The sequence below is a fragment of the Eumetopias jubatus genome, unplaced genomic scaffold, assembly GCF_037043125.1.
Source record: "Eumetopias jubatus isolate StellerSeaLion01/CBP00866 unplaced genomic scaffold, mEumJub1_p1.0 scaffold_10, whole genome shotgun sequence".
Taxonomy (NCBI): Eukaryota; Metazoa; Chordata; class Mammalia; order Carnivora; family Otariidae; genus Eumetopias; species Eumetopias jubatus.
In genome coordinates this window covers 63652346-63674238 of record NW_028274816.1, presented here as the reverse complement: position 1 = coordinate 63674238, position 21893 = coordinate 63652346, and the positions used below count along the sequence as shown (strand labels likewise).

The following is a 21893-nucleotide window of genomic DNA, read 5'->3' as shown; positions in this document are numbered from 1 at the left end:
GATTAAGAGGGAGAAGTTAAAGACCAAGCAGGGAGGGTATACAGGAAAGAGGTCCTAGACAAACTGGGGGTTGGGTATGTGTCCAGCCACAGAAGAGTGATCCCTGAAGTGACCCCTCCTCCTCTGGGGCTCTAACAAGGCTTAGAGAGCTGGGGAATTTTACACACAAATCTCCCCTGAAGACTAGAACCCTGAGTAACCTGCAGATCACCTTCAGTTTTAAGACCCATTTTTAGAAATATCTGTGGACAAAAGAACTTCCATTTCTCCAGATACTTTAGGATTTCTATTCCAGCATCAAGATAAACCACCAGAGAATCCTGACTTTGGACTACATAGTTTTGCCTGTTTTCTAAGAGTCCTTCTTTGGTGTTATAACCTAGGCAAGGAAATAGAAAATGTAAAAAAACAAATGAGAAATTAAACAAAAAACAAAAAAAAAGCAGCAGCCAAAATGAAAACTCGGTGAATAAGCTCAGCAGGAGAGGAAATGAGAGAAAAGAGAATCAGTGAGCTCAAAGAAAGATCAAGGGAGGGGTGCCTGGGTGGCCCAGGTCATGATTCTGGGGTTCTGGGATCAAGGCCCACTTTGGGCTCCCTGCTCAATGGGGAGCCTGCTTCTCCCTCTCCTGCTCCCCCTGCTTGTGCTAATAAATAAATAAAATCTTAAAAAAAAAAATCAATGGAAATTGATCAATCTGAGTAAAAGAGAGAAAACAGACTGGATAAACAAAAAATCTGAGAACTCATTTAATTCGAGTCCCTGAGAGAAAGCAAAGAGTAGGGCTGAAAAGCTATTTGAAGACATAATTGTTGAAAATCCCCCAAATTTGGCAAAGGACCTGTATCTTCAGATTTAAAAAGGTAAACAAATTTAAACAGGAAAACCAAAAATTCAATGCCAGGACACATCGTAATCAAACTGATGAATTCTATAGACAAAAACACTTTAAAAGCACTTGACAGGATGCAGCACAGTAAGTTTTTCATCTGAAACCACGGAGAACACAGGGAAGTAACATGTTCTTCTTGTACTAAAAGAACTGTAAACCCAAAGTCTTCTCTCCCACAAAAACATCTGTCAGGAATGAAAGGGACATAGAAAATCTTTTAGATGAAGGAAAACAAAGTCCTTTGTCAACAGCAGACCCACCCCAGAAAAAAGGCTACAGTAAATTTGCCAAACTGAAGGGAAATGTTAACAGAAGGCCTAGGACTTCAAGAGGGGAGAAAGAAGGGAGGAAGGAGCAGGGAGAAAGAACAATGCAATGGGTAACAGGTAAACAGCATACTTTTCGTGAGTTTTGTAAAAAATGTTTTCACAGCCCAGGCACAAATTTTAACATCCGAATTGGTGCTCAGTGTATAAAGAGAAAATACTTAGAATTATATTTAACCCAGAAAATGTAAAGGAACCTCATGGAATTAAGGTTTCTATACATCAAAGTGCTAAAATGCTGATAATACTAGACTGTGATAACTTATGTATGTATAATACCTAGACACAGAAATTAAGACAACACTCAAAAATGTTATAGATATACTAGGAATTCTAAAAAATGCTGAAGTAACCCACAGGAGGGAAAAACAAACAAACAAACAAAAAACACAAAACAGAAAAGCAACATAACAAAAACCAGAAAACAAGATGAATGCTATAAAGGGAACACAAAAAACAAATTAAAAAACAGTACAGTTAAGCCCTAACATACCAATCATTATTTTCAATCTAAGTGATATAAATCTACCAATTAAAACATAAAAAGTAGAAGAATGGATAAAAAAGTTAAGACCCAACTATATGCTGTTTCAAGAAACTTGCTTCAAATGTAATGATACAGATAAAGTTGAAAATAAAATTATGGAAAAATATAAACCATGCAAACATTAATCAAAACATGCAGTGGGGGGGGGGCGCCTGGGTGGCTCAGTCGGTTATTAAGCGTCTGCCTTCAGCTCAGGTCATGATCCCAGAGTCCAAGATCGAGTCCCACGTCAGGCTCCCTGTTCAGCAGGGAGTCTGCTTCTCCCTCTGTCCTTTACCCAGCTTGTGTTCTCTCTCAAATAAATAAATAAAATCTTTAAAAAAAAAAAATGCAGTAGGGACTATGTTAATATCACTCAAAGTATGCTTCAAAGGCGAGAAAATGAACAGGGACAAAAAGGGACATCACATAATGAAAGGGTCCACACACCAAGATAATATACCAATACTAAATGGGAATGCACCAAACAACAGAGCTTTAAAATACCTGAAGCAGGGGCGCCTGGGTGGCTCAGTTGGTTAAGCGACTGCTTTCGGCTCAGGTCATGATCCTGGAGTCCCAGGATCGAGTCCCGCATCAGACTCCCTGCTGAGCAGGGAGTCTGCTTCTCCCTCTGACCCTCTTCCGCCTCGTGCTCTCTCTCTCTCTCATTCTCTCTCTAATAAATAAAATCTTTAAAAAAAAAAAATAAAATACCTGAAGCAGAAAATGATAGACTAATTTTTTTTTAAGATTTTATTTATTTATTTGAGAGAGCAAGAGAGCACACAAAGAGAGTGGCAGGCACAGGGAAGAGGGAGAGGGACAAGCAGGCTCCCTGTTGAGCAGGGGGCCCGATGTGGGGCTCCATTCCATGACCCTGGGATCACGACCTGAGCTGAAGGCAGATGCTTAAACAACTGAGCCACCAAGGCACCCCAGAAAAACGACAGAATTTAACAGATGAACAGACAGTCATACTTCAGGACAGTTCTACATCAGGACTTCATCATCTCTCTCTCTGGAATTGACAGAAATACTAAACAGAAAGTCAGTAAGGATATAGAAAATTTGAATACTACTACCAACCAAGAGGATTGTGCGGACATTTATAGAAACTCCACCCAATGACAGCAGAACAACATTCTTTTCAGGAGGCCTTTTAGAACATTCAATAAAATAGACTGTATCTTGGGTCATAAACACTTCAATAAATTTAAACAGACCAAACTAGAAATCAGTAACAAAAGATAGCAAAAATACTCCAAACACTAGAAACCTAAATAATAATCCATGAACCCATTAAAGTCTCTATAAAGAAATTGAGAAACATTAGAGCTGAAGAAACTGTAATGAAAACTTATGGGATGAAGCTGTCACAATGCTGTGAGAAAACTTTATAGTACTAAATGCTTACATTAGAAAAAAGAAAGAGCAAAATACAACCAAAGTAGAAGATATAAAGATGAGAACGGAAATTAGTGAAATTATGAATAGCAAGAGAAAAATCAATGAAATAAAGTGCTGATTCTCCAATATGATCAGAATTGATAAATGCCTAAGAAGATGGACAAAGATAGGAAGAGAGTGGACATATTTCCAAAATCAGGAATCAAATGGGATAGAAGTATAGATCCTGCTCCCATTAAAAGAGTAATAAGGAAATAAGTCTATAAACTAATTAGAAAATTTAGATGAAATGGAACAATTCCTTGAAAAGGACAAACTTCAAACTATCCAATATCTCCAACATCAAAATTATTCTGAATTCAAGAAATTAGAGGAAATCGCCACTGAATTGTACAATTAAAATGGTTAAAATGGTAAAAAAAAAAAAAAAAAGAAATTAGAGGAAAACCTCAACAAAATACAGTCAAATGGAATGTTTTAATATATATTATATATATATAAAAAAAATTTATACTCTGCAACCAAGTGGGATTTATTCCAAGGATGCAAGGCTGGTTCAATATTCAAAACTAGTCAATGTAATACATTATATCAACAGGCTATAGAAGAAAAATCAGATGATCACATCAACTGATGGAGGCAAAGCATTTGAAAAACTCTAACACTCATTCATAACAAAAAAAACTCAGCAAATTTAGATGGAAATTTTCTAAACTTGATAAGAAAACTTAAAAAACAAAACAAAAAACCTTCAACTAACATCACACTTGATGAAAACCTGAACATTTTCCTCTTAATATGAGGAATCAGTCAAGGGCATCCTTTCTTACTATTCAACATCACGTTGGAAGTCCAACTAGTGCAGTGAGGTAAAGTAACAGATATACAGATGGGAAGGAGGAAAAAGACTCTATGCAGCAGACATGTCTTTACAGAAAAGCCTGAGGATTCTACCCAAAGAAATGTCTACAAATGTCACCATGGTTGCAGGACACCAAAGTTATCACTCCAAAAACAATTATCTTTCTGCATACTACTAAAGATCATATGGAAAAATGAAACTGTAGATATCAATGCCATTTATGATCATTCAAAAAAAAAAAAAACAAAACCCTAGAAACAACTCTTAACAAAAATGTACAGAACCTGTTAAGTTGAAAATTATAAAACAGTAGTGAAATATCAAGAATTACTTAGCATACCATGTACGGTGTTCATGATGTTGCTTTTCAACAAACATATCTACAGATTTCAATCAATTCCTATAAAAATGCAAGATTTCTTTGCATCCTAAGATTCATATGAAATGTCAAAGGAATTAGCAAAACTAAATCAATTTAAGTAAGAATAAAGAGGAATCACTTTACCCAATTTTGAGGTTTACCATATAGCTACAGAAATTAAGTAAATATACTGGATCAAGAACAAGGCTGAAAAAGTCTGTTTGGTGTTTAACACCAAATAACAGTTTTCTAAAAATGTAAGCTTTAGAGTCTTAACTGGTACAATAAAATGTGTTCTTATGTGTATATTTATCACTTTAATAACTTGTCCTCAACTGTCTAACCCTCCTGACATTGGACAGCAATGAATGTATATACATGACACATACAGGGTCAAGGTCCACTGCCTCTGAAACATCTCCCTGGCCCCAAGTAAACTAAGGAATCCATGACAAAGTGCTGTTAAGCTGGACAGAGAAGTCTCAAAAGTTTTTCATTTCATTTGCTCTTCTACATCTCCATCTTCTTTTTATAAAAATTCCTGAGATAACACTGCAGTGTAAACTAAGGAGAAACATGTAGGTGAAGGTTTTACTTCATGCACAATAAACACTGCTCTCTCCCTCACGGATGAATTCTCAGATGCAGAATAAGGCTCTGGGCTCAGTCAATCTCTAAAATGCGTCTCTACGTGATTACTGATGGTCTGGGATGGAAGATTTTCTCACAGTGTAGATACTTGGGGGGTTTCTCTTTGGTGTGTCCGATCAGATGCCATGGTAGATGTTTTATCTGGCAAAAGGTTTTCCTCAGTGGTTACATTCAAGAAGTCTTTCCCCAAAAGGAGTTCTCGGAGGGTGACTGAGGACTGCCCACTCGTGAAGGGTCTTCCCACTTCTGTTACACTGACAGGGTTTCTCCCATTATGAATCCTCTGATGCTGAGTGAGGGATGAGCTGCGACTGAAGGCTTTTCCACACTCACTACACTTATAGGGCTTCTCTCCAGTGTGGATAATAGCATGTCGAATGAGGTTTGTGCTCCAGCAAAAGGATTTCCCACACTCCATGCATTCATAGGGCTTCTCTCCACTGTGAATCCGCTGGTGCCTCGTGAGCCCAGACCGGCGGTTGAAGGCCTTCCCACACTCTGAGCACTCGAAGGGCTTCTCTCCAGTGTGGATGCTGAAGTGTCGAATGAGGTCTTTCCTAGTGCTAAAGGCTTTCCCACATTCTTTGCACTCAAAAGGTTTTTCTCCAGTGTGGGCCCTTTTATGCAAGATGAAAGTAGAGCAGTGGGTGAAGGCCCTTCCACATTCAGTGCACACAAAAGGCTTCTCCCCAGTGTGAATCCTCTGATGCCTCTTGAGGTATGACCTGTGGTTGAAGGCCTTCCCACACTCTAGGCACTCAAAGGGCTTCTCCCCAGTGTGGATGACGTAGTGGTGAATGAGGGCTGCACTCTCACAGAAGGCTTTCCCACACTCACTGCACTCATAGGGCTTCTCCCCAGTGTGAGTCTGCTGGTGCCACACCAGGTATGACTTGTGTTTGAAGACCTTGCCACACTCGAAGCATTCATAAGGATTCTCACCACTGTGGATGATGTGATGTCGAAGGAATCCTGGCCTATGTCGAAAGACTTGCCCACATTCTTTGCACACAAAGGATTTCTCTCCAGTGTGCCTCCTCTTATGCAAGACGAAATTGGAGCGGTGGGTGAAGGCCTTCCCACATTCGTTGCACTTATAAGGCTTCTCTCCACTGTGAATCCGCTGGTGCTGTGTAAGGTATGACTTGCGGTTGAAGGCCTTCCCACACTCCATGCACTCGTAGGGCCTCTCCCCCGTGTGGATCATGTGGTGCTGGAGGAGGTGTGTGCTCTTAATAAAGGTTTTCCCACACTCAGTGCATTCATAGGGCTTCACTCCAGAGTGAATCTTTTCATGTCCAGCAAGAAGGTGCTTCTTGTTAAAAGTTTTCCCGCATTCGTTGCACTTAAAGGTATTTTCCTCCTCCTGAATCATGGGATCTTTACCTGATCCACACGAGTCATGGTCACGGACAGCACCTCCTGAGTGGATCAGCTCCTTTGCAATTTGCGAACATACACCATCAGCTGTCCCTAAACCATCAGGTTCAGGGCTTGTTTTCTCAGGGAGCTTCTCCCTCTGGGGTTCCAACCCTGATCTCAAGTGTCCTTCCTGCATTTCTAATGGCCCACTCTGATCCTTGGTTTGGCCCAGCTGGAAATTCCCTGGGTCTCCCTGTCTTAGTTCCTGGAACAAGGCCCCCTCAGACAGGGCTGGTGCACAAGGGGAAAGTTCTGTAGTCTTGGGTTTTCCCTTGTCACCTGAAAGAAACCCAATACACAAAAAGACCTGTTAGTAATGACAACACAGAAAAAACAAAATCAGCATTTCAGTGAAAAAAATGAAGACGAAAACAGAGTCTGTGTCTGTGATGTTTTACTACCTCTGAATCTCAGGACTGCAATTTCTTTTTTTTCCCTGGGCCTTGGACTGTTGACACCTTGAAAGGGAGACCCAGGAGAAGCTAGGTGAGGGGACAGAGGTCTGGAATGGAGACACCACTACAAATCCATACTGGATGCGGCCAGACAGACTAGTAAGAATGCTGTATGTTTGGTTTCCACTAAGTGAGGACATTGCTGTAACAACACTAGGAAAGGGCACCTAATGGAGCCCTACTGACAGAAGACAGAAAGCGTGTAATGCAAAATTAACTTTCCCCTAAAAGAAGTTTGGTCTTTGTCCCAGCTCCAAGGAAGTAACCTCTCAATGCTGTTTAGTTCCAGAGCAACAGACCTGTCTTTGTCATTCATAGTGGGTGCCTAGGAATGCACCTGATACTTTATGACAACACATAACTCATCGTGGGCCCCTAGTTTATACTGAAGAGATGACTCAGGGTAAGATCTGGCCATATCAGAAAAACCAACCATATAATTAGGAAGCTGAGGCTTTGAGCCACGAGGTATCAGCTGGACCTCTGGAAAGGAAAAAAGGGCTAGAGACTGAGTCCCACTGGTAATGACTCAAATCAATCATGCTTATGTAATGAAGGCTCAATAAAAATACTGAGGCTCTGGCCAATTTCCTGGGTTGGCAATATCCATGCACCTATTGTCACACAGGATGCCAGGAGGTAACAAGTCACTGAAGACACGGGAATTTTGTATTTGGAACACCTCTGGCCCCTCTTCTAAGTTGCGCCTTTGAACAAACATGATTGAAAGTACAGTATAATAGCTTTTAGGAAGCTTTTGAGTCCTTCTATCAACTCATTGAACCTGAAGGTAGTTCTGGGAAATCTCTGAACTTCCAGTAGTTTCAGATGACTTGGGCAGGCTTGGCAGTCTTAGGAGTTCTGTGTTCTTAGCCTTGAGTTTGCATGGCTAACTGTGTGCAGAAAGAGATCCAACGGAGTTTTCTAGTAAGAGGTGCCCATGATATGAGTCCTACTGGCATCACAGGAATTACCACAGATAAAGTACAAAGGGCACAGTAGCCTTAGGAGACAGAATGTACAAAGGGACCAAGAGCATGACGATGGTACTGATGAGGATCCAGGGAAAGGTAGGAGAAGGAAACAGGATTCCCAAGGTTCTGACAGGGGTGACAGGGAGGCCTCCCAGGACAAGGCTCATAAGGCAGGAGGTGAGCAGGACTGGGCTGGACATACTGAGTCTGGTTTGCCCGAGGAGCAGTCTGGTAAAAAGACTCGCAAGGTACACATGATCTAGATGAGAAAATGGTTAATACTGTACTTGAAGACATTAATGGTCAAAAAATTTTCCATATAAATCAGTAGTAATTTCTTCTACACTTTATGCCATTTTGGCTAATGAAAAGTTTCCCAGGAACGCTCTAATTTTGCATAGTGGGGAAGCCTGTATGTCCATCATTACTCAACAAAACCCGGGGGAGGGGGGACTTAATAATATAAAACTGACAATTCTACCCAAGTGAATAAAAAAAAATTCAGTACAATTCCCTATAAAATGGCAACTGGGTCATCAAGGAACTTCATAGTCTGATGGTAGGACTTGTAGGGAAGACCAAACAGGCAAGAATAAGGAAGATAACCTACCGTCTCAGATAACAGTACTGTGATGGAATTACAGACTCTCAGACACTGGTACTGGCATAGAGAGAAGACAAACGGGCAAGAGAAAAAGGACAGAGAGCTCAGGAAACACACACCCACAAACACATGGAGCTCTGGTGGCTGGCAGAGGAGGCAGAAGAGCTCAGTGGTGAAAGGAGAGAAAACAGTACATGGAGCTAGAAAATTGGTGTCACCCCGGGAATGTAAAAACTATTCCTTGAAGGGGGGAAAATCGAATAGGGAGACGAACCATGAGAGACGATGGACTCTGAAAAACCAACTGAGGGTTCTAGAGGGGAGGGGGGTGGGGGGATGGGTTAGCCTGGTGATGGGTATTAAAGAGGGCACGTTCTGCGTGGAGCACTGGGTGTTATGCACAAACAATGAATCATGGAACACCGCATGAAAAACTAATGTAATGTATGGTGATTAACCTAACAATAAAAAATTTAAAGACAAAAACACACACACACAAACAAAGAAACTGTATTCCTATCTCACACTATCTTCAAATCCTACCTCAGATCAAGGAGAGTTAAATGTCAAATACCAAGTTTATACATTTTTAGGATAAAATAAACAAAAATATCTTTTTGATGTTGGGGATAAAGATTTTTATACAAGACAAAATCATTAATTATATAAGAAAATTACATTAAAATAAGAACCTCTACTCAATAAAATATACTTTAAATAAGTGAAAAACGATACTGAAAAGTAGAAAATTGTATCTGCAGCACCTATAATCGATGAAAGGTAAGTGTAGGGAATGTACAAAGAATCCCTACAAATCAAAAGCAAACAAATTAATAGAAAAATAGGTATTTATCATGAAAAGACATTTCAAAAGAGAAAATACAGACTGACCAATAATCGTATGATCAGGTGCTAAAGCTCCTCAGCAATGAAGGAAAAGCAAATAAAGACCACATAAGATACAGTTTTGTGTTCATTTGATTGTCAACGATTGAGAAGCCTTAGAGTATCAAGTATTGGGCAAAGTATAGGTTGAAGGAACCTCCACGCTTTCCTGGGGAAAGTGTAAATTGGTACATGTCCTTTAACACAATGGCAATTATCCAGTAAACTTGGAAGCTTGCATAGCCTATAAACCAATAATTTCACTCCAAGAAACACCAAAGACACCGTAATCATGTGCAAGATGACTGATACAGGACTGCTCCTGGCAGCACCACGTATGAGAGTCAAAACATGTGAATAACTGAATGTACACAGAGTAGATGATTATGATGTGAGACAGGAATTTATTGATTTTCTTCAGCTAAAGGAATTTGAGTCTATTTTTATGTTGAGTAGAGAAAGGATGACATTACATTACAAAACAAACAATATGAATGAAGAAAACATCTTCCTGAAAAGGTGTGCTCTAGACTCTGGTTCAGGAACTGGCCAAGGCCAGAGGCAAGACCTCTCCCTCAAGATGGAAGGGGAAGCTGCAGACACCGGAGCCTGAGCAAGTGCGGTAGGGTCGAGGATCAAGCAATGGAGGAGGCGGACTTTACTTTCAACGCAAAGACCCGCTGACACCTCAGGGGTCATATGCTGAGACATCCACGGCTGGGGAAGTGGTAACCACCTGGAACAAAGTCTGAGCTCCTGGAGTAGCTCATGCAGGACACAGAGCTGACTAGAGGCACCAGCAGATACAGAGGCCGGTGAGACTAGTAGCATCCCCCAGAGAAAAGAGGATGGGAGCGTGCACTGAGCTTGGGGACGGGTCTGAGGAAGGTGGTGCAAGTGCTGGGATTCAGGAGATGTACGAGATGTGAAACGCACAGGACTGGGGCATGGCCGGATGTGGGGGCTGAGGGAGGTGGCGGTGTGAGGAATTCTCTGAGGCCGTACCCAGTCTCTAACCTGCTTGGGTGGCAGGACCATTCACTGAAACTTGGGAGGTGGAAGGAGTGAGCAACATTCTGGGTACCTTGCCAGGCATGCTGACTTCGGGTCAAAGGGCTCCGTGCCTTCCAAACCCCCAGAGAGGCCAGAACAAGAAGCTTCCCCAGGGAACCAGGGCCAGTGGTCTCCTCCTGGTCTCGAGCCTGCAGGGTCTCCCACCTGCCCACATCTTGGCTCCTACCTGGATAGGCGCTTTGAGACAGGTGTCTCTCCCACGTCCACAGCTCCTGCCCGTGCTCCAGCTGGTAGATCAGCTCAGGTCTAGGAACAGGACACCCTGTTCACAGAGAAGGAAAGAAGACACTAGGGTTTCTGTGAAAAGAAAGAAAACGTCTCAATCTAGTCTGGGACTTCAGGATGCGGAAATGACCTCGGAACGAAGTTGCTCCCATCCACACTAACAAAATACCAACCTGTCACCTGGAAATAGGCACAAACACCACTGCTGGGATCCAAAGACTTTAGACAGTAGTGCTGGCTGTGTAGACAGCACCTATTCTCTTTGGCTTCCAGCACACAGAATCCCAGGGAATATGACCCCCTCCTTCCAGAAAGTGTTTCCTAATCAATCCAAGTAAGTGAGTCTCAACCATGCGTGCATCAACCCCTCCTGGCATGTTGGGTTCACATCCAATGGAAAGGAAATCTCTGCAGGTGAGGCCTGGATATCGGTAGATTTTAAAACCTCCCCAGATGATTCCGGCATCAAAGGAAGGTTGAAAAACCAGTCTCTACCAACCTGCAAGTGGCATTCCTCAATCACCAATAGTTAGAGGTACGCAACTTTAGAAAGCTCTATTCCAGGATGGCTGAATGAGGGGATCTGCTGCTCCTGTTGTCTGGCGGCGTCCCGGGACTTTTGTGAGGGAACCTGCCTAAAAGACCTACACCATAGAGAGGAAGTAAAGAAACACACAGCTGGGTTATCACCCACCCACCTGGGAGCCAGTCCCACCTCTGAGCCTCTTATTACGTGAGATAATAAATTTCCTTCAGGGTGAAGACTGAGCTGCTCTGTCATATGTAGCCAAACACAGATGCAGGGTAAAAAGACACAGGACTCTATAGAGAAATCAAAGGCAAAGGCACCAGGACCCACAGAAGGCTGCTCTGGCAGATCCTGAACAACACCCCAAGATTATCAGTTGTCACTAAGCAAATCGCTCATATCTGCTACACGCTCAGCACAGGGCCCAGTAATGGGGCAGTGGAAAGGGGAGGAAGACTCCCTTCAGCTATATGGGGCTTTAGGAAGCTGAAAGCCCAAGAGAAAAAGGAGGGGGGTGCGCTTTAAAACTTATGTACCAAGCAAATACCAGGTCTAGAAAACATAACTCATTCTAAACTATTTATTGATTTAAAATAGTAACAACCCCTAGATACAGAGGGAGAAAATAAAAGATAACTAAATAAGACAAAGTATATAACTAAATCACATTATAATGTGATAACATATAATTTGACCCAATTGGAAATGCAATTTCCATACACTTTCCATACAATTTCCAACACATAATAATTTGACCCAATTGGAAATGCAAAATTTATATACTAAAAACTTATATGTTATATATAATAATTATGTACAGCATAACAAAATTTATACTCCAAAAAAAATTTATCACCAAAACATAACACGGCACTGATCGGTTTTTCTGACTCTACAATATAGGTTCTGAGTTAACTTTAGAATTTGCTAAAATGTACCAAATGACAAAACTTCATACATTTAATTAATACTAGGGCTCAAATCATAGTGATACCTGGAGATCCCACTAAATTTAAATATTACTCTGCCCAAACTTAAAAAGTAGCGAAATACAGAGGAAAAATACGTATGTCTCACTTTAACTGTAGACTTGCCCATATTTCCCCTACTCATAGTATCCATTGTCCTAAAATATCCCATTTTGGGCATGGATGCTCACAAATTGACTTGGTAAAATGGGACCCACAAACACCAGTTGAGATAGTGAATATGGCCCAGTGGAAGCTGGAAAAGGGCCTCCAGGGAGTAAAACTTCACGTAACAGCTAATCAATAAAGGAATGACTGTCCTATTGCTTCTCCATTTGACAGCCCAGTTGTGTCTGTTCTTAACCCTGGGAAAAATAAAGGGCTCCTCCTGGTGGGTTACTACAATCTTAATGTGGTGGTCCATCCATTAGGGTTCCTGCTAAGGACCGAGTGTGTCTGCCTCTAAATGTCATTACTTAGCCCAAATTCCCAATGTGATCACATCTGAAGATAGGGCCTGTAAGGAGGTAATTAAGGTTAAATGAGGTCGCGGGGATGTGGCCCCAATCTGGGAGGACTGGTGTCCTCAAAGAGGAGGAGAAAGGGGCCTTTCCAAGCCAGAGGCAGGGCCACGTGAGGACACAGCACAAAGGCAGCAGCCAGGAAGAGCTCATCATCAGAAACCCGTCTGCTGGCACCTCAGGTCTGGGACTTCCAGCCTCCAGAATGCCATGAAAATAGAGCTACTGTTTAAGCCACACAGTCTGGCAGGCAGAGCTGATCCACACGATCCACACACCCAATACCCAACATAAATAAATTAATAACGTTATCCAATCAACAACCTGGCGACGACCTTGGGCTTACAGATCTGGCTGACCGTGTTCTGTTCAGGGCCTGTTTCAACGGCTTCTCTGCCAGCCTGCCTTTACTCTGAAGGTAAACTTTTCTTTCCCAGGCTGCCTGTGAGGCTGGCTCCACAGCTCTGCCGCTGCAATCTCTGCACACAAGAGCTTAAGTGCACCCACCTTTCTCTAGTAGCACAGGTGTGACGGTACACTGATGACAGCCTCGTCCAAGGAAATTCACTCGACACATTCATATGGATACATCAATCCAGTGTCTTTTCGTCCCACTGTGGGGACAGTTTCAGCTAATACTACTACTTAGTATTATTTGGGGGCTGGTGACTACATTCCTCATTTATAAATTTTATTTAATCTCACTACTGCTGTTAGTTACCAATCAGCCCAACTGATTACCAATTACCCCAATTACCAATCCCAAAGGATTTCCTCCAACAAAGACTCTAAGATCTATTCAAAATACCGTTAACAGCACAAGCCCAGCACAGCCCCTCAGGACTCTGTAAGACAGAATGGAACCCCATCTGGGCCCTCTGGCACAGCTCCACCTGTAGGAGGTGCTAGCTTCTCCTGTCCTCAGTCCCTTGCCAGACGCTACAATGCTGGAGGAGGTCAGCCCTCCCCCAGACCCTCTGGCCACCTGGAAAGTCCCTTGAGATTAACAGAGTGAACAGTTACAGGAGTTTGTGGACTATTAGAAAGACACTGCTATCCATCATACGTGATGGAGTTCAGTGGAATGTTGCTGCTTTCTATCCCTTAGCCAGAATGTTCTAAATAAAAAATGAGACCTAAAAAATATTACTTGACCAAACTTCGCGGGGGGGGTATCTTAGTGCCAAATGCCCTGATCAACAAATGGCCCCATCTCCACATTCATTATAAAGTGCAGGGCCATTGCCTAAAAATGGTCTGCTTTGGGGTAAAGAACTCCTAAGAATCTCTTGTCTCACAGACACTCCAAATAGAAGTCAAAATCATACATCTCTGCACATACAGCCACAACACAAGGCACTGCCAGGACATTCCTTATTCCCTTCAGAATTGCAGACAATACTGGTAATAGACACACATTTCACTTCTCAAATTACACAATGCTACGCTCTGGGAAGAGACATTCAACAGAGCTTTCATGGCCCAAACATGCCCCAAAGAACTGGTTTAAGTAAAAGACATAAATGGTCACTTGAAACAACTCCTTTTAAATTCCAGTGTGACACATAAACCCCTAAATGGGTCTCTATCTTGCCTTAATAAAAGGCCTCTTGGTCTACTTACACCGCACACTAACACCACTGTTTCAACCAAACATGGCAAAAACCCCATCGACGTGAGTGGGCACTCACTTGCAAAGGACACCCCAGTCACACACCCAGACAACATCGTCCCAGACCCCTCAACGATGAAGACGACTCCACCCCCTGATGCTAAAACCTTCACCCCAGCAAATGTCCACAGACTACCTCTCTTAAGACAGAAATTAGACACAGGACCTTTTTTGCTTTCTATTAAGAATTCTATTATGTTCCTGAGGTGACTTTTTTAAAAAACTTCTAAGGAGGAAGGGTAAGGATAACGAATCATTTGATTATAACACTGGAACATTCTGTTCCATCCCTTCACCTCTGTGGAGGCAAAAAGGGCTGGAGATTGAGTTCAATCACCAACGGCCAGTGGTTTCATCAATTATGCCTAGGTAATGAAGCTTTCACAAAAAACCCTAACTAAAGTCATTCAGTGAGTTTCCAGGTTGGTTAACCCAACGAGGTGCTAGAAGGGTGCAAGCCCAGAGGGCACGGAAGCTCAGTGCCCTGTCCTATGAACCTTGTTTGCATCTCTCCCATTTAGTGGTTTCTGAATTCAAAACAGTTAATATTAAGTAAGGTGCTTCCCTAAGTTCTGTGAGCCACCCTAGCAAATGGTCAACTCTGAGGAAGGGGTCCTATCTCTGATTTACAACCAGCTGATCAGCACAGGTGACAACTTGGACTTGGGACTGGCGTCTGAAGTGGATGGGTGGGAGGGCGAGAGGCTGCCCAGGAGACTGAGCCCTTAACCTGTGGGATCTGTGCTAACTCCACGTAGTCAGTGTCAGAACTGCATGGTGTGAAAACAAAATTTGGTATCAGAAGTTGCTGAGTAGAGGAAAAAGTTTTTCTTTTACACACAACTACAACACACACAGGCACATGTGTACAGGTGTGTGCACGTGTATATATACACAAAACACACATAGATACGTAAAATATACAATAGCATTACCTCCCTGTGTCGTCTGTCACTAAGTCACCTCTGTAAATTAAAATCTTTCAAGTATAAATTAATAGAGGGGGAATGCTGTGGGAATTTAAATGAGTAGAGCATGAATAGGCCCGAAGAGTCCTGCTTGGTCAGTGCTCAGGGCATCTGTGCTGATGACTATGAACTTCTTTTTTAACATGACTCATGTCTAATTTTTCTTATTTTCGTCAAAGAAAGAATCTTGCATCACTCTGGTAAATGGGAAACCTAGAGTCACTTCATTTGGTGGCAGGTCACCACGAAAACTCAACAATGAAATCAAAATGATGTTAAGTCCCAGTGACCTCATGCTCCCTACTCAGGGCTATAAACTCAAGGCTACTCCGTTTTAAAGGGAAAAGTACCAACAATCAGGAGGGTGGGGGGAATGAAGAAAGTGTATTAAGATTCAGCACTAAATCCAGACTTGCCATCAAAAACAATCAGAAGCGGGGCACCTGGGTGGCTCAGTTGGTTAAACAGCTGCCTTCGGCTCAGGTCGTGATCCCGGGGTCCTGGGATCGAGCCCCGCATCGGGCTCCCTGCTCAGCGGGAAGCCTGCTTCTCCCTCTCCCACTCCCCCTGCTTGTGTTCCCTCTCTCGCTGTGTCTCTGTCAAATAAATAAATAAAATCTTTAAAAAAAAAAAAACAAAAACAATCAGAAGGCAGGAAACGATTATGCCAGGTTGTCTCTCAAAGCCAGCTGACGAAGTATTCCTGCACTCTCTGAAACAAGGTTTCCCAATCTCGCATAATTACTTGGGCTCATGGGCGTGACTATTTAGGTCAAGGTAATTCTTTGTTGGGAAGACAGGGAGGAAACGGTCCTGCGCGTCGTAAGGACGTGCTGGCAGCATTCCAGGTCTCCCCCCACTAGGTGCCGGTCCCACCTCCATCCCACCTGTGACAACCAAAAATATCTCCAGACACTGGCCAGCGTCTGCGGGGGGCGACACCGTCCCCGGATGAGAACCACTGGCACAGAGAGTGGTCACCAGGATGACGAGACCAAGTGAGGGGTGGGGGAGGGGCCGCCATGAGCTCCGCTGGGCAGGACACAGCTGGCGAGACAGGGATTCTGCACAGAAGGGGTGACCGCGAGAGAGGCTGAAATGCCCACGGACACTCCCCAGGCGGACACAACAGCAAGCAGAGGCCTGAGGCAAGGCCGGGCGTGGGGAAATCTCTAGATGCCCAGCACAGCCAGAGCACAGTGAGCTCAGGGAAAGCACTGACGGTGGCGGATGAGGTCAGCAGGAAAAGAGAGCAGACTTTTTATTTTGAAACATTTTGTTATGAAATATTTAATCTAGCCAACTTTTCTAATTTTGCTTTTTCTCTTCTGACAGACATAATTCCAGTCCTCTAAGAACAGGCATGTCTCATCCTAAGCTCTCGATTTATAGCCCTTTCCCTCAAGTTGAATGGGGCTGTGGTCATTCTCCTCAAGCAGAGAAACATCTAAGCTGGTGTTTCTCAACCATGGCACTCTGGATGCTGCAGGCGGGATAATCCTTCATTGAGGAGGGCGGTTTGTCCATCGAAGGACGTTTACGGCATCTCTGGACTCTAACCACTAGACGCCAGTACCACCTACACTCAAGGCCAGACAACCCAAAGTGGCTGCAAACATCGCCAAATGTCTCCTGGGGGCACAAATCCCAACTGCTGAGAAGTATTACTCTAACCTCTCTCTCGGACTGGCAGAGGATGTTGGCCCTCGAAACAAGCGATAATCGCGAAGGCACACAGACACAAAGGAGCCCCACAACCGGGATCATGTTGTTTGGGACAACACCTGTTGGCACTGAAGGCCAAGGCCTCCCGGGGCCCTGCCTGACTCACTCTCTTCTTGGAGAACATCCCATCGCTCACAGCCCTGCTAAGGACACTTGAGCCAATCAGGCTCACGCAGTCAGCTCCCTCTCTGGAATGTGAAATCAGAACCTCGGATGGAGGCCGGTCTGTGCTGGGCACTGGGTGAGAGGTCCAGAGAAGCACTGGCTCGGGTGGCCATTCCTGCCCCAAGGACACCGCACACAGCCCAGCAGCAGACACAGAAAGAGGAACAACATAAACACGAAAAAAGACGCGGAGACCAGGAATCTGGGGGCCAGAAAGAGCAGGGACCAGGTGGCAGCCAGTCCTGTCGCAACCTGATGAGGCAGAGGAAAAACCTTTCTGCATACAGTGACATGAGCAGAGAGAGCCAGAGAGAGAAGCCAGGACAAGAGACCAGAAGCCAGGGTATAATCGTGGTGGTTCCCTGTTCCTCTGTCAGTCCCTCACAGGATCCAGCTGGAAACCCTCCCTCTGGGTCTGCACAACACCCCCCTTTCCTTCCATTACTTTCTAGGAGCCAAAGAGGAACTGTTTCTTGCCCAGACAGACACAGGAGAGCAGGCCCAAAGAGATGAGTCTAGAAAATGACTGAAGCTGCGGGTGGGTGGGGGTGGGGACCCAGAGGCCTTCTTGACCAGCCAGGCCTGGAGCCACAGGGTGCTCTGACAAGAAGGTGGCAGGTCCCCCCATGGTGGAGTGGGGAGGACTCACCCAGAGACACCAGAAGGCCACAGTTTTCCAGCATCACCTCCTGGTACAGGGTCCTCTGGGCCGGGTCCAGCTGCCCCCACTCCTCCTGGGTAAAAGTCACGGCCACATCATCGAAGGTCACAGATATCTGGAAAGTCAAACAGAGGTAGTAGCGTTGGCCTTGGGGCTGTTGGATGTGATCAGAGCTCATCCCTACATCCCTGGTAAAGACGCAGAGTGATCAAGGTTCAAACCACCAAGTACCTCCTGAGGGCTAAGCTCTGCGCTGGGCTCAAGGGGCAGGTGGGCAATGCTTTGGATGTACTACGGTAGAGTCTAAGGGAGAAGCTTTCTCCGTGGGAGCCACTGGAAGGTCACACAAGACAATGGAGATGACGCGAGGACTGGGAGATGCAGACAGCAAGGGCTCTAGGACGTCAGAGGAATGAGTGAATATGATAATAACAGTTATCAGTAACAACAGCAGTACCTGAGCCTCACTGGTCCTGCTAGCTGCCTGCCCCATGCTGAGGGCTTCACATCCTGGTTAAAGGGACTATAAGTCCCCAGTTCTTAAGTCAGTCTCCTGTGGCTTGCATCCAAACTCTTGAAACCCGACACTTGCCAGCTGTGTTACCTTGAAGACATCACTTCATTTCTCTGAGCCTCGGTTTCTGGATCAATACAATAATAGTGCCCACTTCACCAATAACAGTTGTGCGATTTAAACAGAAATTACTCACTGCTCAGTGTGCTTTGGGATTTTCATTGTTTCTCCCACAGCCCATGACATCTCATCACCTTCATGGCACAGGGAAAGGCTAAGGGAGCTCCACCAATTGATGCAAAGTCTTGCATTTTACAAACCAGAAGCGAGATTTTTAAGACAGATTACTCTAACACAGTGTTGAAAAGAGTAAACTGGACATTCCTCCACCATCAGAGTGATTACAAGTACGGAGGCTATGAAGCATTTACCCCAGTTTTTGCTGTTAAATAATTTCCATCCACGCCCAAGACATTTCTGTGAACATGGGCCGAGGAGCAGTGCCCGGATTTGTTCCCCATGCCCCCTGGGCCTTCCCTGGGTCTCCCAGACTGGGGGGGAGCTGCCACAATGCACCCTACGCCTCCTTGTCCTTCCTGAGCTCTGAGAACCTCTACCCCTGAGGCCAGGAAGCCCAAACAGCTAGAGGTAACACAGGCACCGGCCCCCAAGCGTGCTGGCTGAGGGCTGGAGGTGCCCCCTGCAGAAGACCACAGGGCCGCGCCCTCCAGAGGCGCTCAGCAGCCGGGAGGAACCACCGCAACCTCACCGGCCCTCGTGGGCCTCCCTAAACACCCAAGGTACTTTGCTTTAGTCCACGCACCTCTGTCTGAAAAGCTCTCCCGCCTCCGCCCGGTGCCCAAGGTCCCCTGTTGGAGGGGGACAGGTGGGGCAGCGTGAATCAACCCAGGGCAGGGGGCGGGGTGGAGCCTCCCCTAAGAATGACGGGCGTCCCCGGCGGGAGCATCCTTCTTTCCACCACGTAGCGAAGGGGCCCAAACGCCTCACGGAAGCGGGGACCCGCGGGTGGCACGCCAGGCGCGCACGCCCAAACACACAACCGCAGAGACACGTGCGGCGGACGTCGGAGCTCCCGGCCGCGCAGCGCCCGTGCTCCCCCGCAGAGCGGCAGCAATCCCGGAACCGACGTCCACTGACCTGGGCCCGGCCGCTCGGCGGCGCCGCCATCGCGGGGCCCTGCGGGCGAGCACACCTCTGCTCTGCGCGCCCTGGCGACCTCGGCGGAGCGCGGCGTCCCCCGAGTAGAAGGCACCACGACCCGGGGCGCCGCCCTTGGCGACTGCGGGGATGGGGGCGGCTGCAGGGGCCGCGGCCCAGCGGGCGGCCGGGGGAGGGCACACCGCTCCAGGGGGTCCCGGCCGCTACAAAACGCGAAGGTGAGTTCCTTCCTCCTTCCGGCTCGTTCCCCGCGGAAGGGCCAAGGTGCGGCACTGGCCCAGCCCTCGGCGAGTCAACGCCGTCCCGGGGCCAACGGCAGAGGCTAATGGCGGCGGCAGCGGAGCGCCCGGAAGTCCCGCCCACGTAGGGGGCCTCAGGAAACGCCCCTTTCCGGGGCTGTCAGGGGCCCGCGCCGCCTCCGATGCCTTCTGGGTACTGTGGTTTCCCTCGTCTGTGTCCGGCCGCGCGAGGCGGCTCTTCGCCGGAGTCTTCCTCCGGGAGGACGGAGCGCGAGCCGCTGAGCGGCCGACCGGCCTCTTTGCGATTCGGGGGGCCCAGGGGGCAGGAGCGCGAGCCTTCGTTCTGTAAACCCGAGGCTCGGGACGGACGTTCGTCAGGGCGGAGGCATATGCAAAGGCCCAGAACTCGCCCTCGGCTCGAGGCTGGCCGGTTGACTTCCCCTTTTTGGTACCACCTCCCCCGATCCTCTTGTCTGGGAGCAGACAAAAGAGTAGTTTAAAAATCGACACCGGCAGTCCGCGTTCACAAATTGCACACTCTCTTGGGCCTTCTGTAAGATGAACGAATTTCTGAGTCATGTAATTGGCCCAGATTACCAAAAAATGGATTTGCCATTCTGTGAAGTGGGGAGGAGGAGCAAATAGAGGGCGTGCGGAGGGAAACTCAGGACTCCGGTTTTGAACATTGTCAATTTGAAATGCCCGTGAGACCACAAGCATGTGTTAGGTAGGCATTTCAGCCAATGACTGAACATTGGAAGAGAGTTCAGCCTTGATAAAATAAAGGAAATTTTCAACTTTCCGTGTTTGTGGGCCCTGCTTTTTGGGCTCGCAGGGAAGCTATACTTTAGCATTTAACAAAGTCAAAATGACTTTGGCAAAACGTCAAAGCATGGGCTCTATTTCTGCCCCAAGCACACACTGCACATCTGCTTTGTTGGAAAAAATAACCGAAAAGGAACATTCTAAACATAAAGATAAGGGGGGGGGGGAACCCTCCTTAGTTCCCCTTAAAGTCATAACGGTTTTGCACATACTAAAGACGTAAGACAAAGTCTAACTTTCTGGAATGCCCCTGGTCATGATGATTTGTAACTCTGTGTAAAAACAAAAATATAACACTGTACCAAACGTTCCTTCCCCAGAGCACTCTCTTCTTTGTGAGTGTATACTGGTCAGCTGTCCTAACTTGAGCTTAAATAAAACTCTCTCTTTAAAATTTTAAAAAAGGTTTGTTCATTTTGTGTGGACCCTTCACCTATATTCCAAATCATGATACTACGTAGGACTATCAGAGGAATGAATGTAGACTGGAGAAGACAATGGATGGAGCATGAATCCTGGACCAACTTGGCTTTGTTAACTGGTTGATGTCAAGAAACCAACAAACTCACATTACGGTTCTAAAGTCCACCCAGAGGTACATAAAGCAATCTTAGAAGTCACCACTGGTGATTTTTTTTTTCATAACTGTGGAGCTGAGACAATCAAATGCATCTTTGATGATTTGAGGATGCATACAGATTGAGAACTGGAATCACGGAGTATAGAAATGCCCTTGAGTTAATAATCCTAAGATGAGAGAGAGTCATAGTGACAAGTTATTAATTAGGTCAAGGAATGAAGACTATATCAAGGGTTCTGTAGAGAACTAGTAAGATACATGTTTTATAAATATTTACATGTATACACCTTTTATAACTATATGGTGTATATATGTGTATTGCATATACATATGTAGGTACAATATGTATATGAGATTTATTTCAAGAAATTCACTTATATGATTATGGGGCGTGGCAAGTTTTACTCTATCCATAGGGTAGAGGGTAGGCTAGTGAGCTGGAAAGTCTCCAGACAAAGCTAATGCTGCAGTCTTGACACTGAATTTCTTCCTCTGAGAACTCTTACTTAAACCTTTAAGATCTTTTCACTGATTGGATAAGGTCCACCCACATTACCAAAATAAAATCCTTTGCTTAAAGCCAACCAGTTGTAGATGTTGAGCATATCTATAAAATATCTTCACAGCAACACTAAATTAGAGTTTGATCCAATAACTGGCTAGTATAGCCTAGCTAAGT

At 45.3% G+C, this 21893-nt stretch overlaps 1 protein-coding gene across 4 annotated transcripts; it reads right to left on the bottom strand.

Moving 5' to 3' along the window:
- Positions 1-3662: 3662 nt before the first annotated feature.
- On the bottom strand, positions 3663-19907 carry LOC114202503 (uncharacterized). 4 transcript variants are annotated; one of them, XM_028095749.2, is made up of 4 exons: positions 19550-19907; positions 17866-17992; positions 10610-10705; positions 3663-6730 (listed from the first exon to the last, which is right to left on the bottom strand). In XM_028095749.2, exons 1-4 carry the CDS (start codon positions 19577-19579, stop codon positions 5103-5105), a joined length of 1881 nt encoding a protein of 626 aa, XP_027951550.2. In that variant the 5' UTR covers positions 19580-19907; the 3' UTR covers positions 3663-5102. The 4 variants fall into 4 exon arrangements, with proteins under 4 accessions (XP_027951550.2, XP_087883094.1, XP_087883093.1 ...); XM_088026968.1 differs by lacking the exon at positions 19550-19907 and adding an exon at positions 19215-19232; XM_088026967.1 differs by lacking the exon at positions 19550-19907 and adding an exon at positions 18335-18800.
- Between the last annotated feature and the right edge of the window lie 1986 nt (positions 19908-21893).

Excerpts from the sequence above, each read along its gene's own strand:
- LOC114202503 (XM_088026967.1), bottom strand. The coding sequence starts at position 18,370 with ATGGGGCAGGCAGCTAGCAGGACCAGTGAGGCTCAG. Across the intron at positions 17,993-18,334 it reads GCAGGACCAGTGAGGCTCAG|ATATCTGTGACCTTCGATGA; the intron begins GTACTGCTGTTG and ends TTGACTTTCCAG. Across the intron at positions 10,706-17,865 it reads TGGCCTTCTGGTGTCTCTGG|GGTGTCCTGTTCCTAGACCT; the intron begins GTGAGTCCTCCC and ends CTCTGTGAACAG.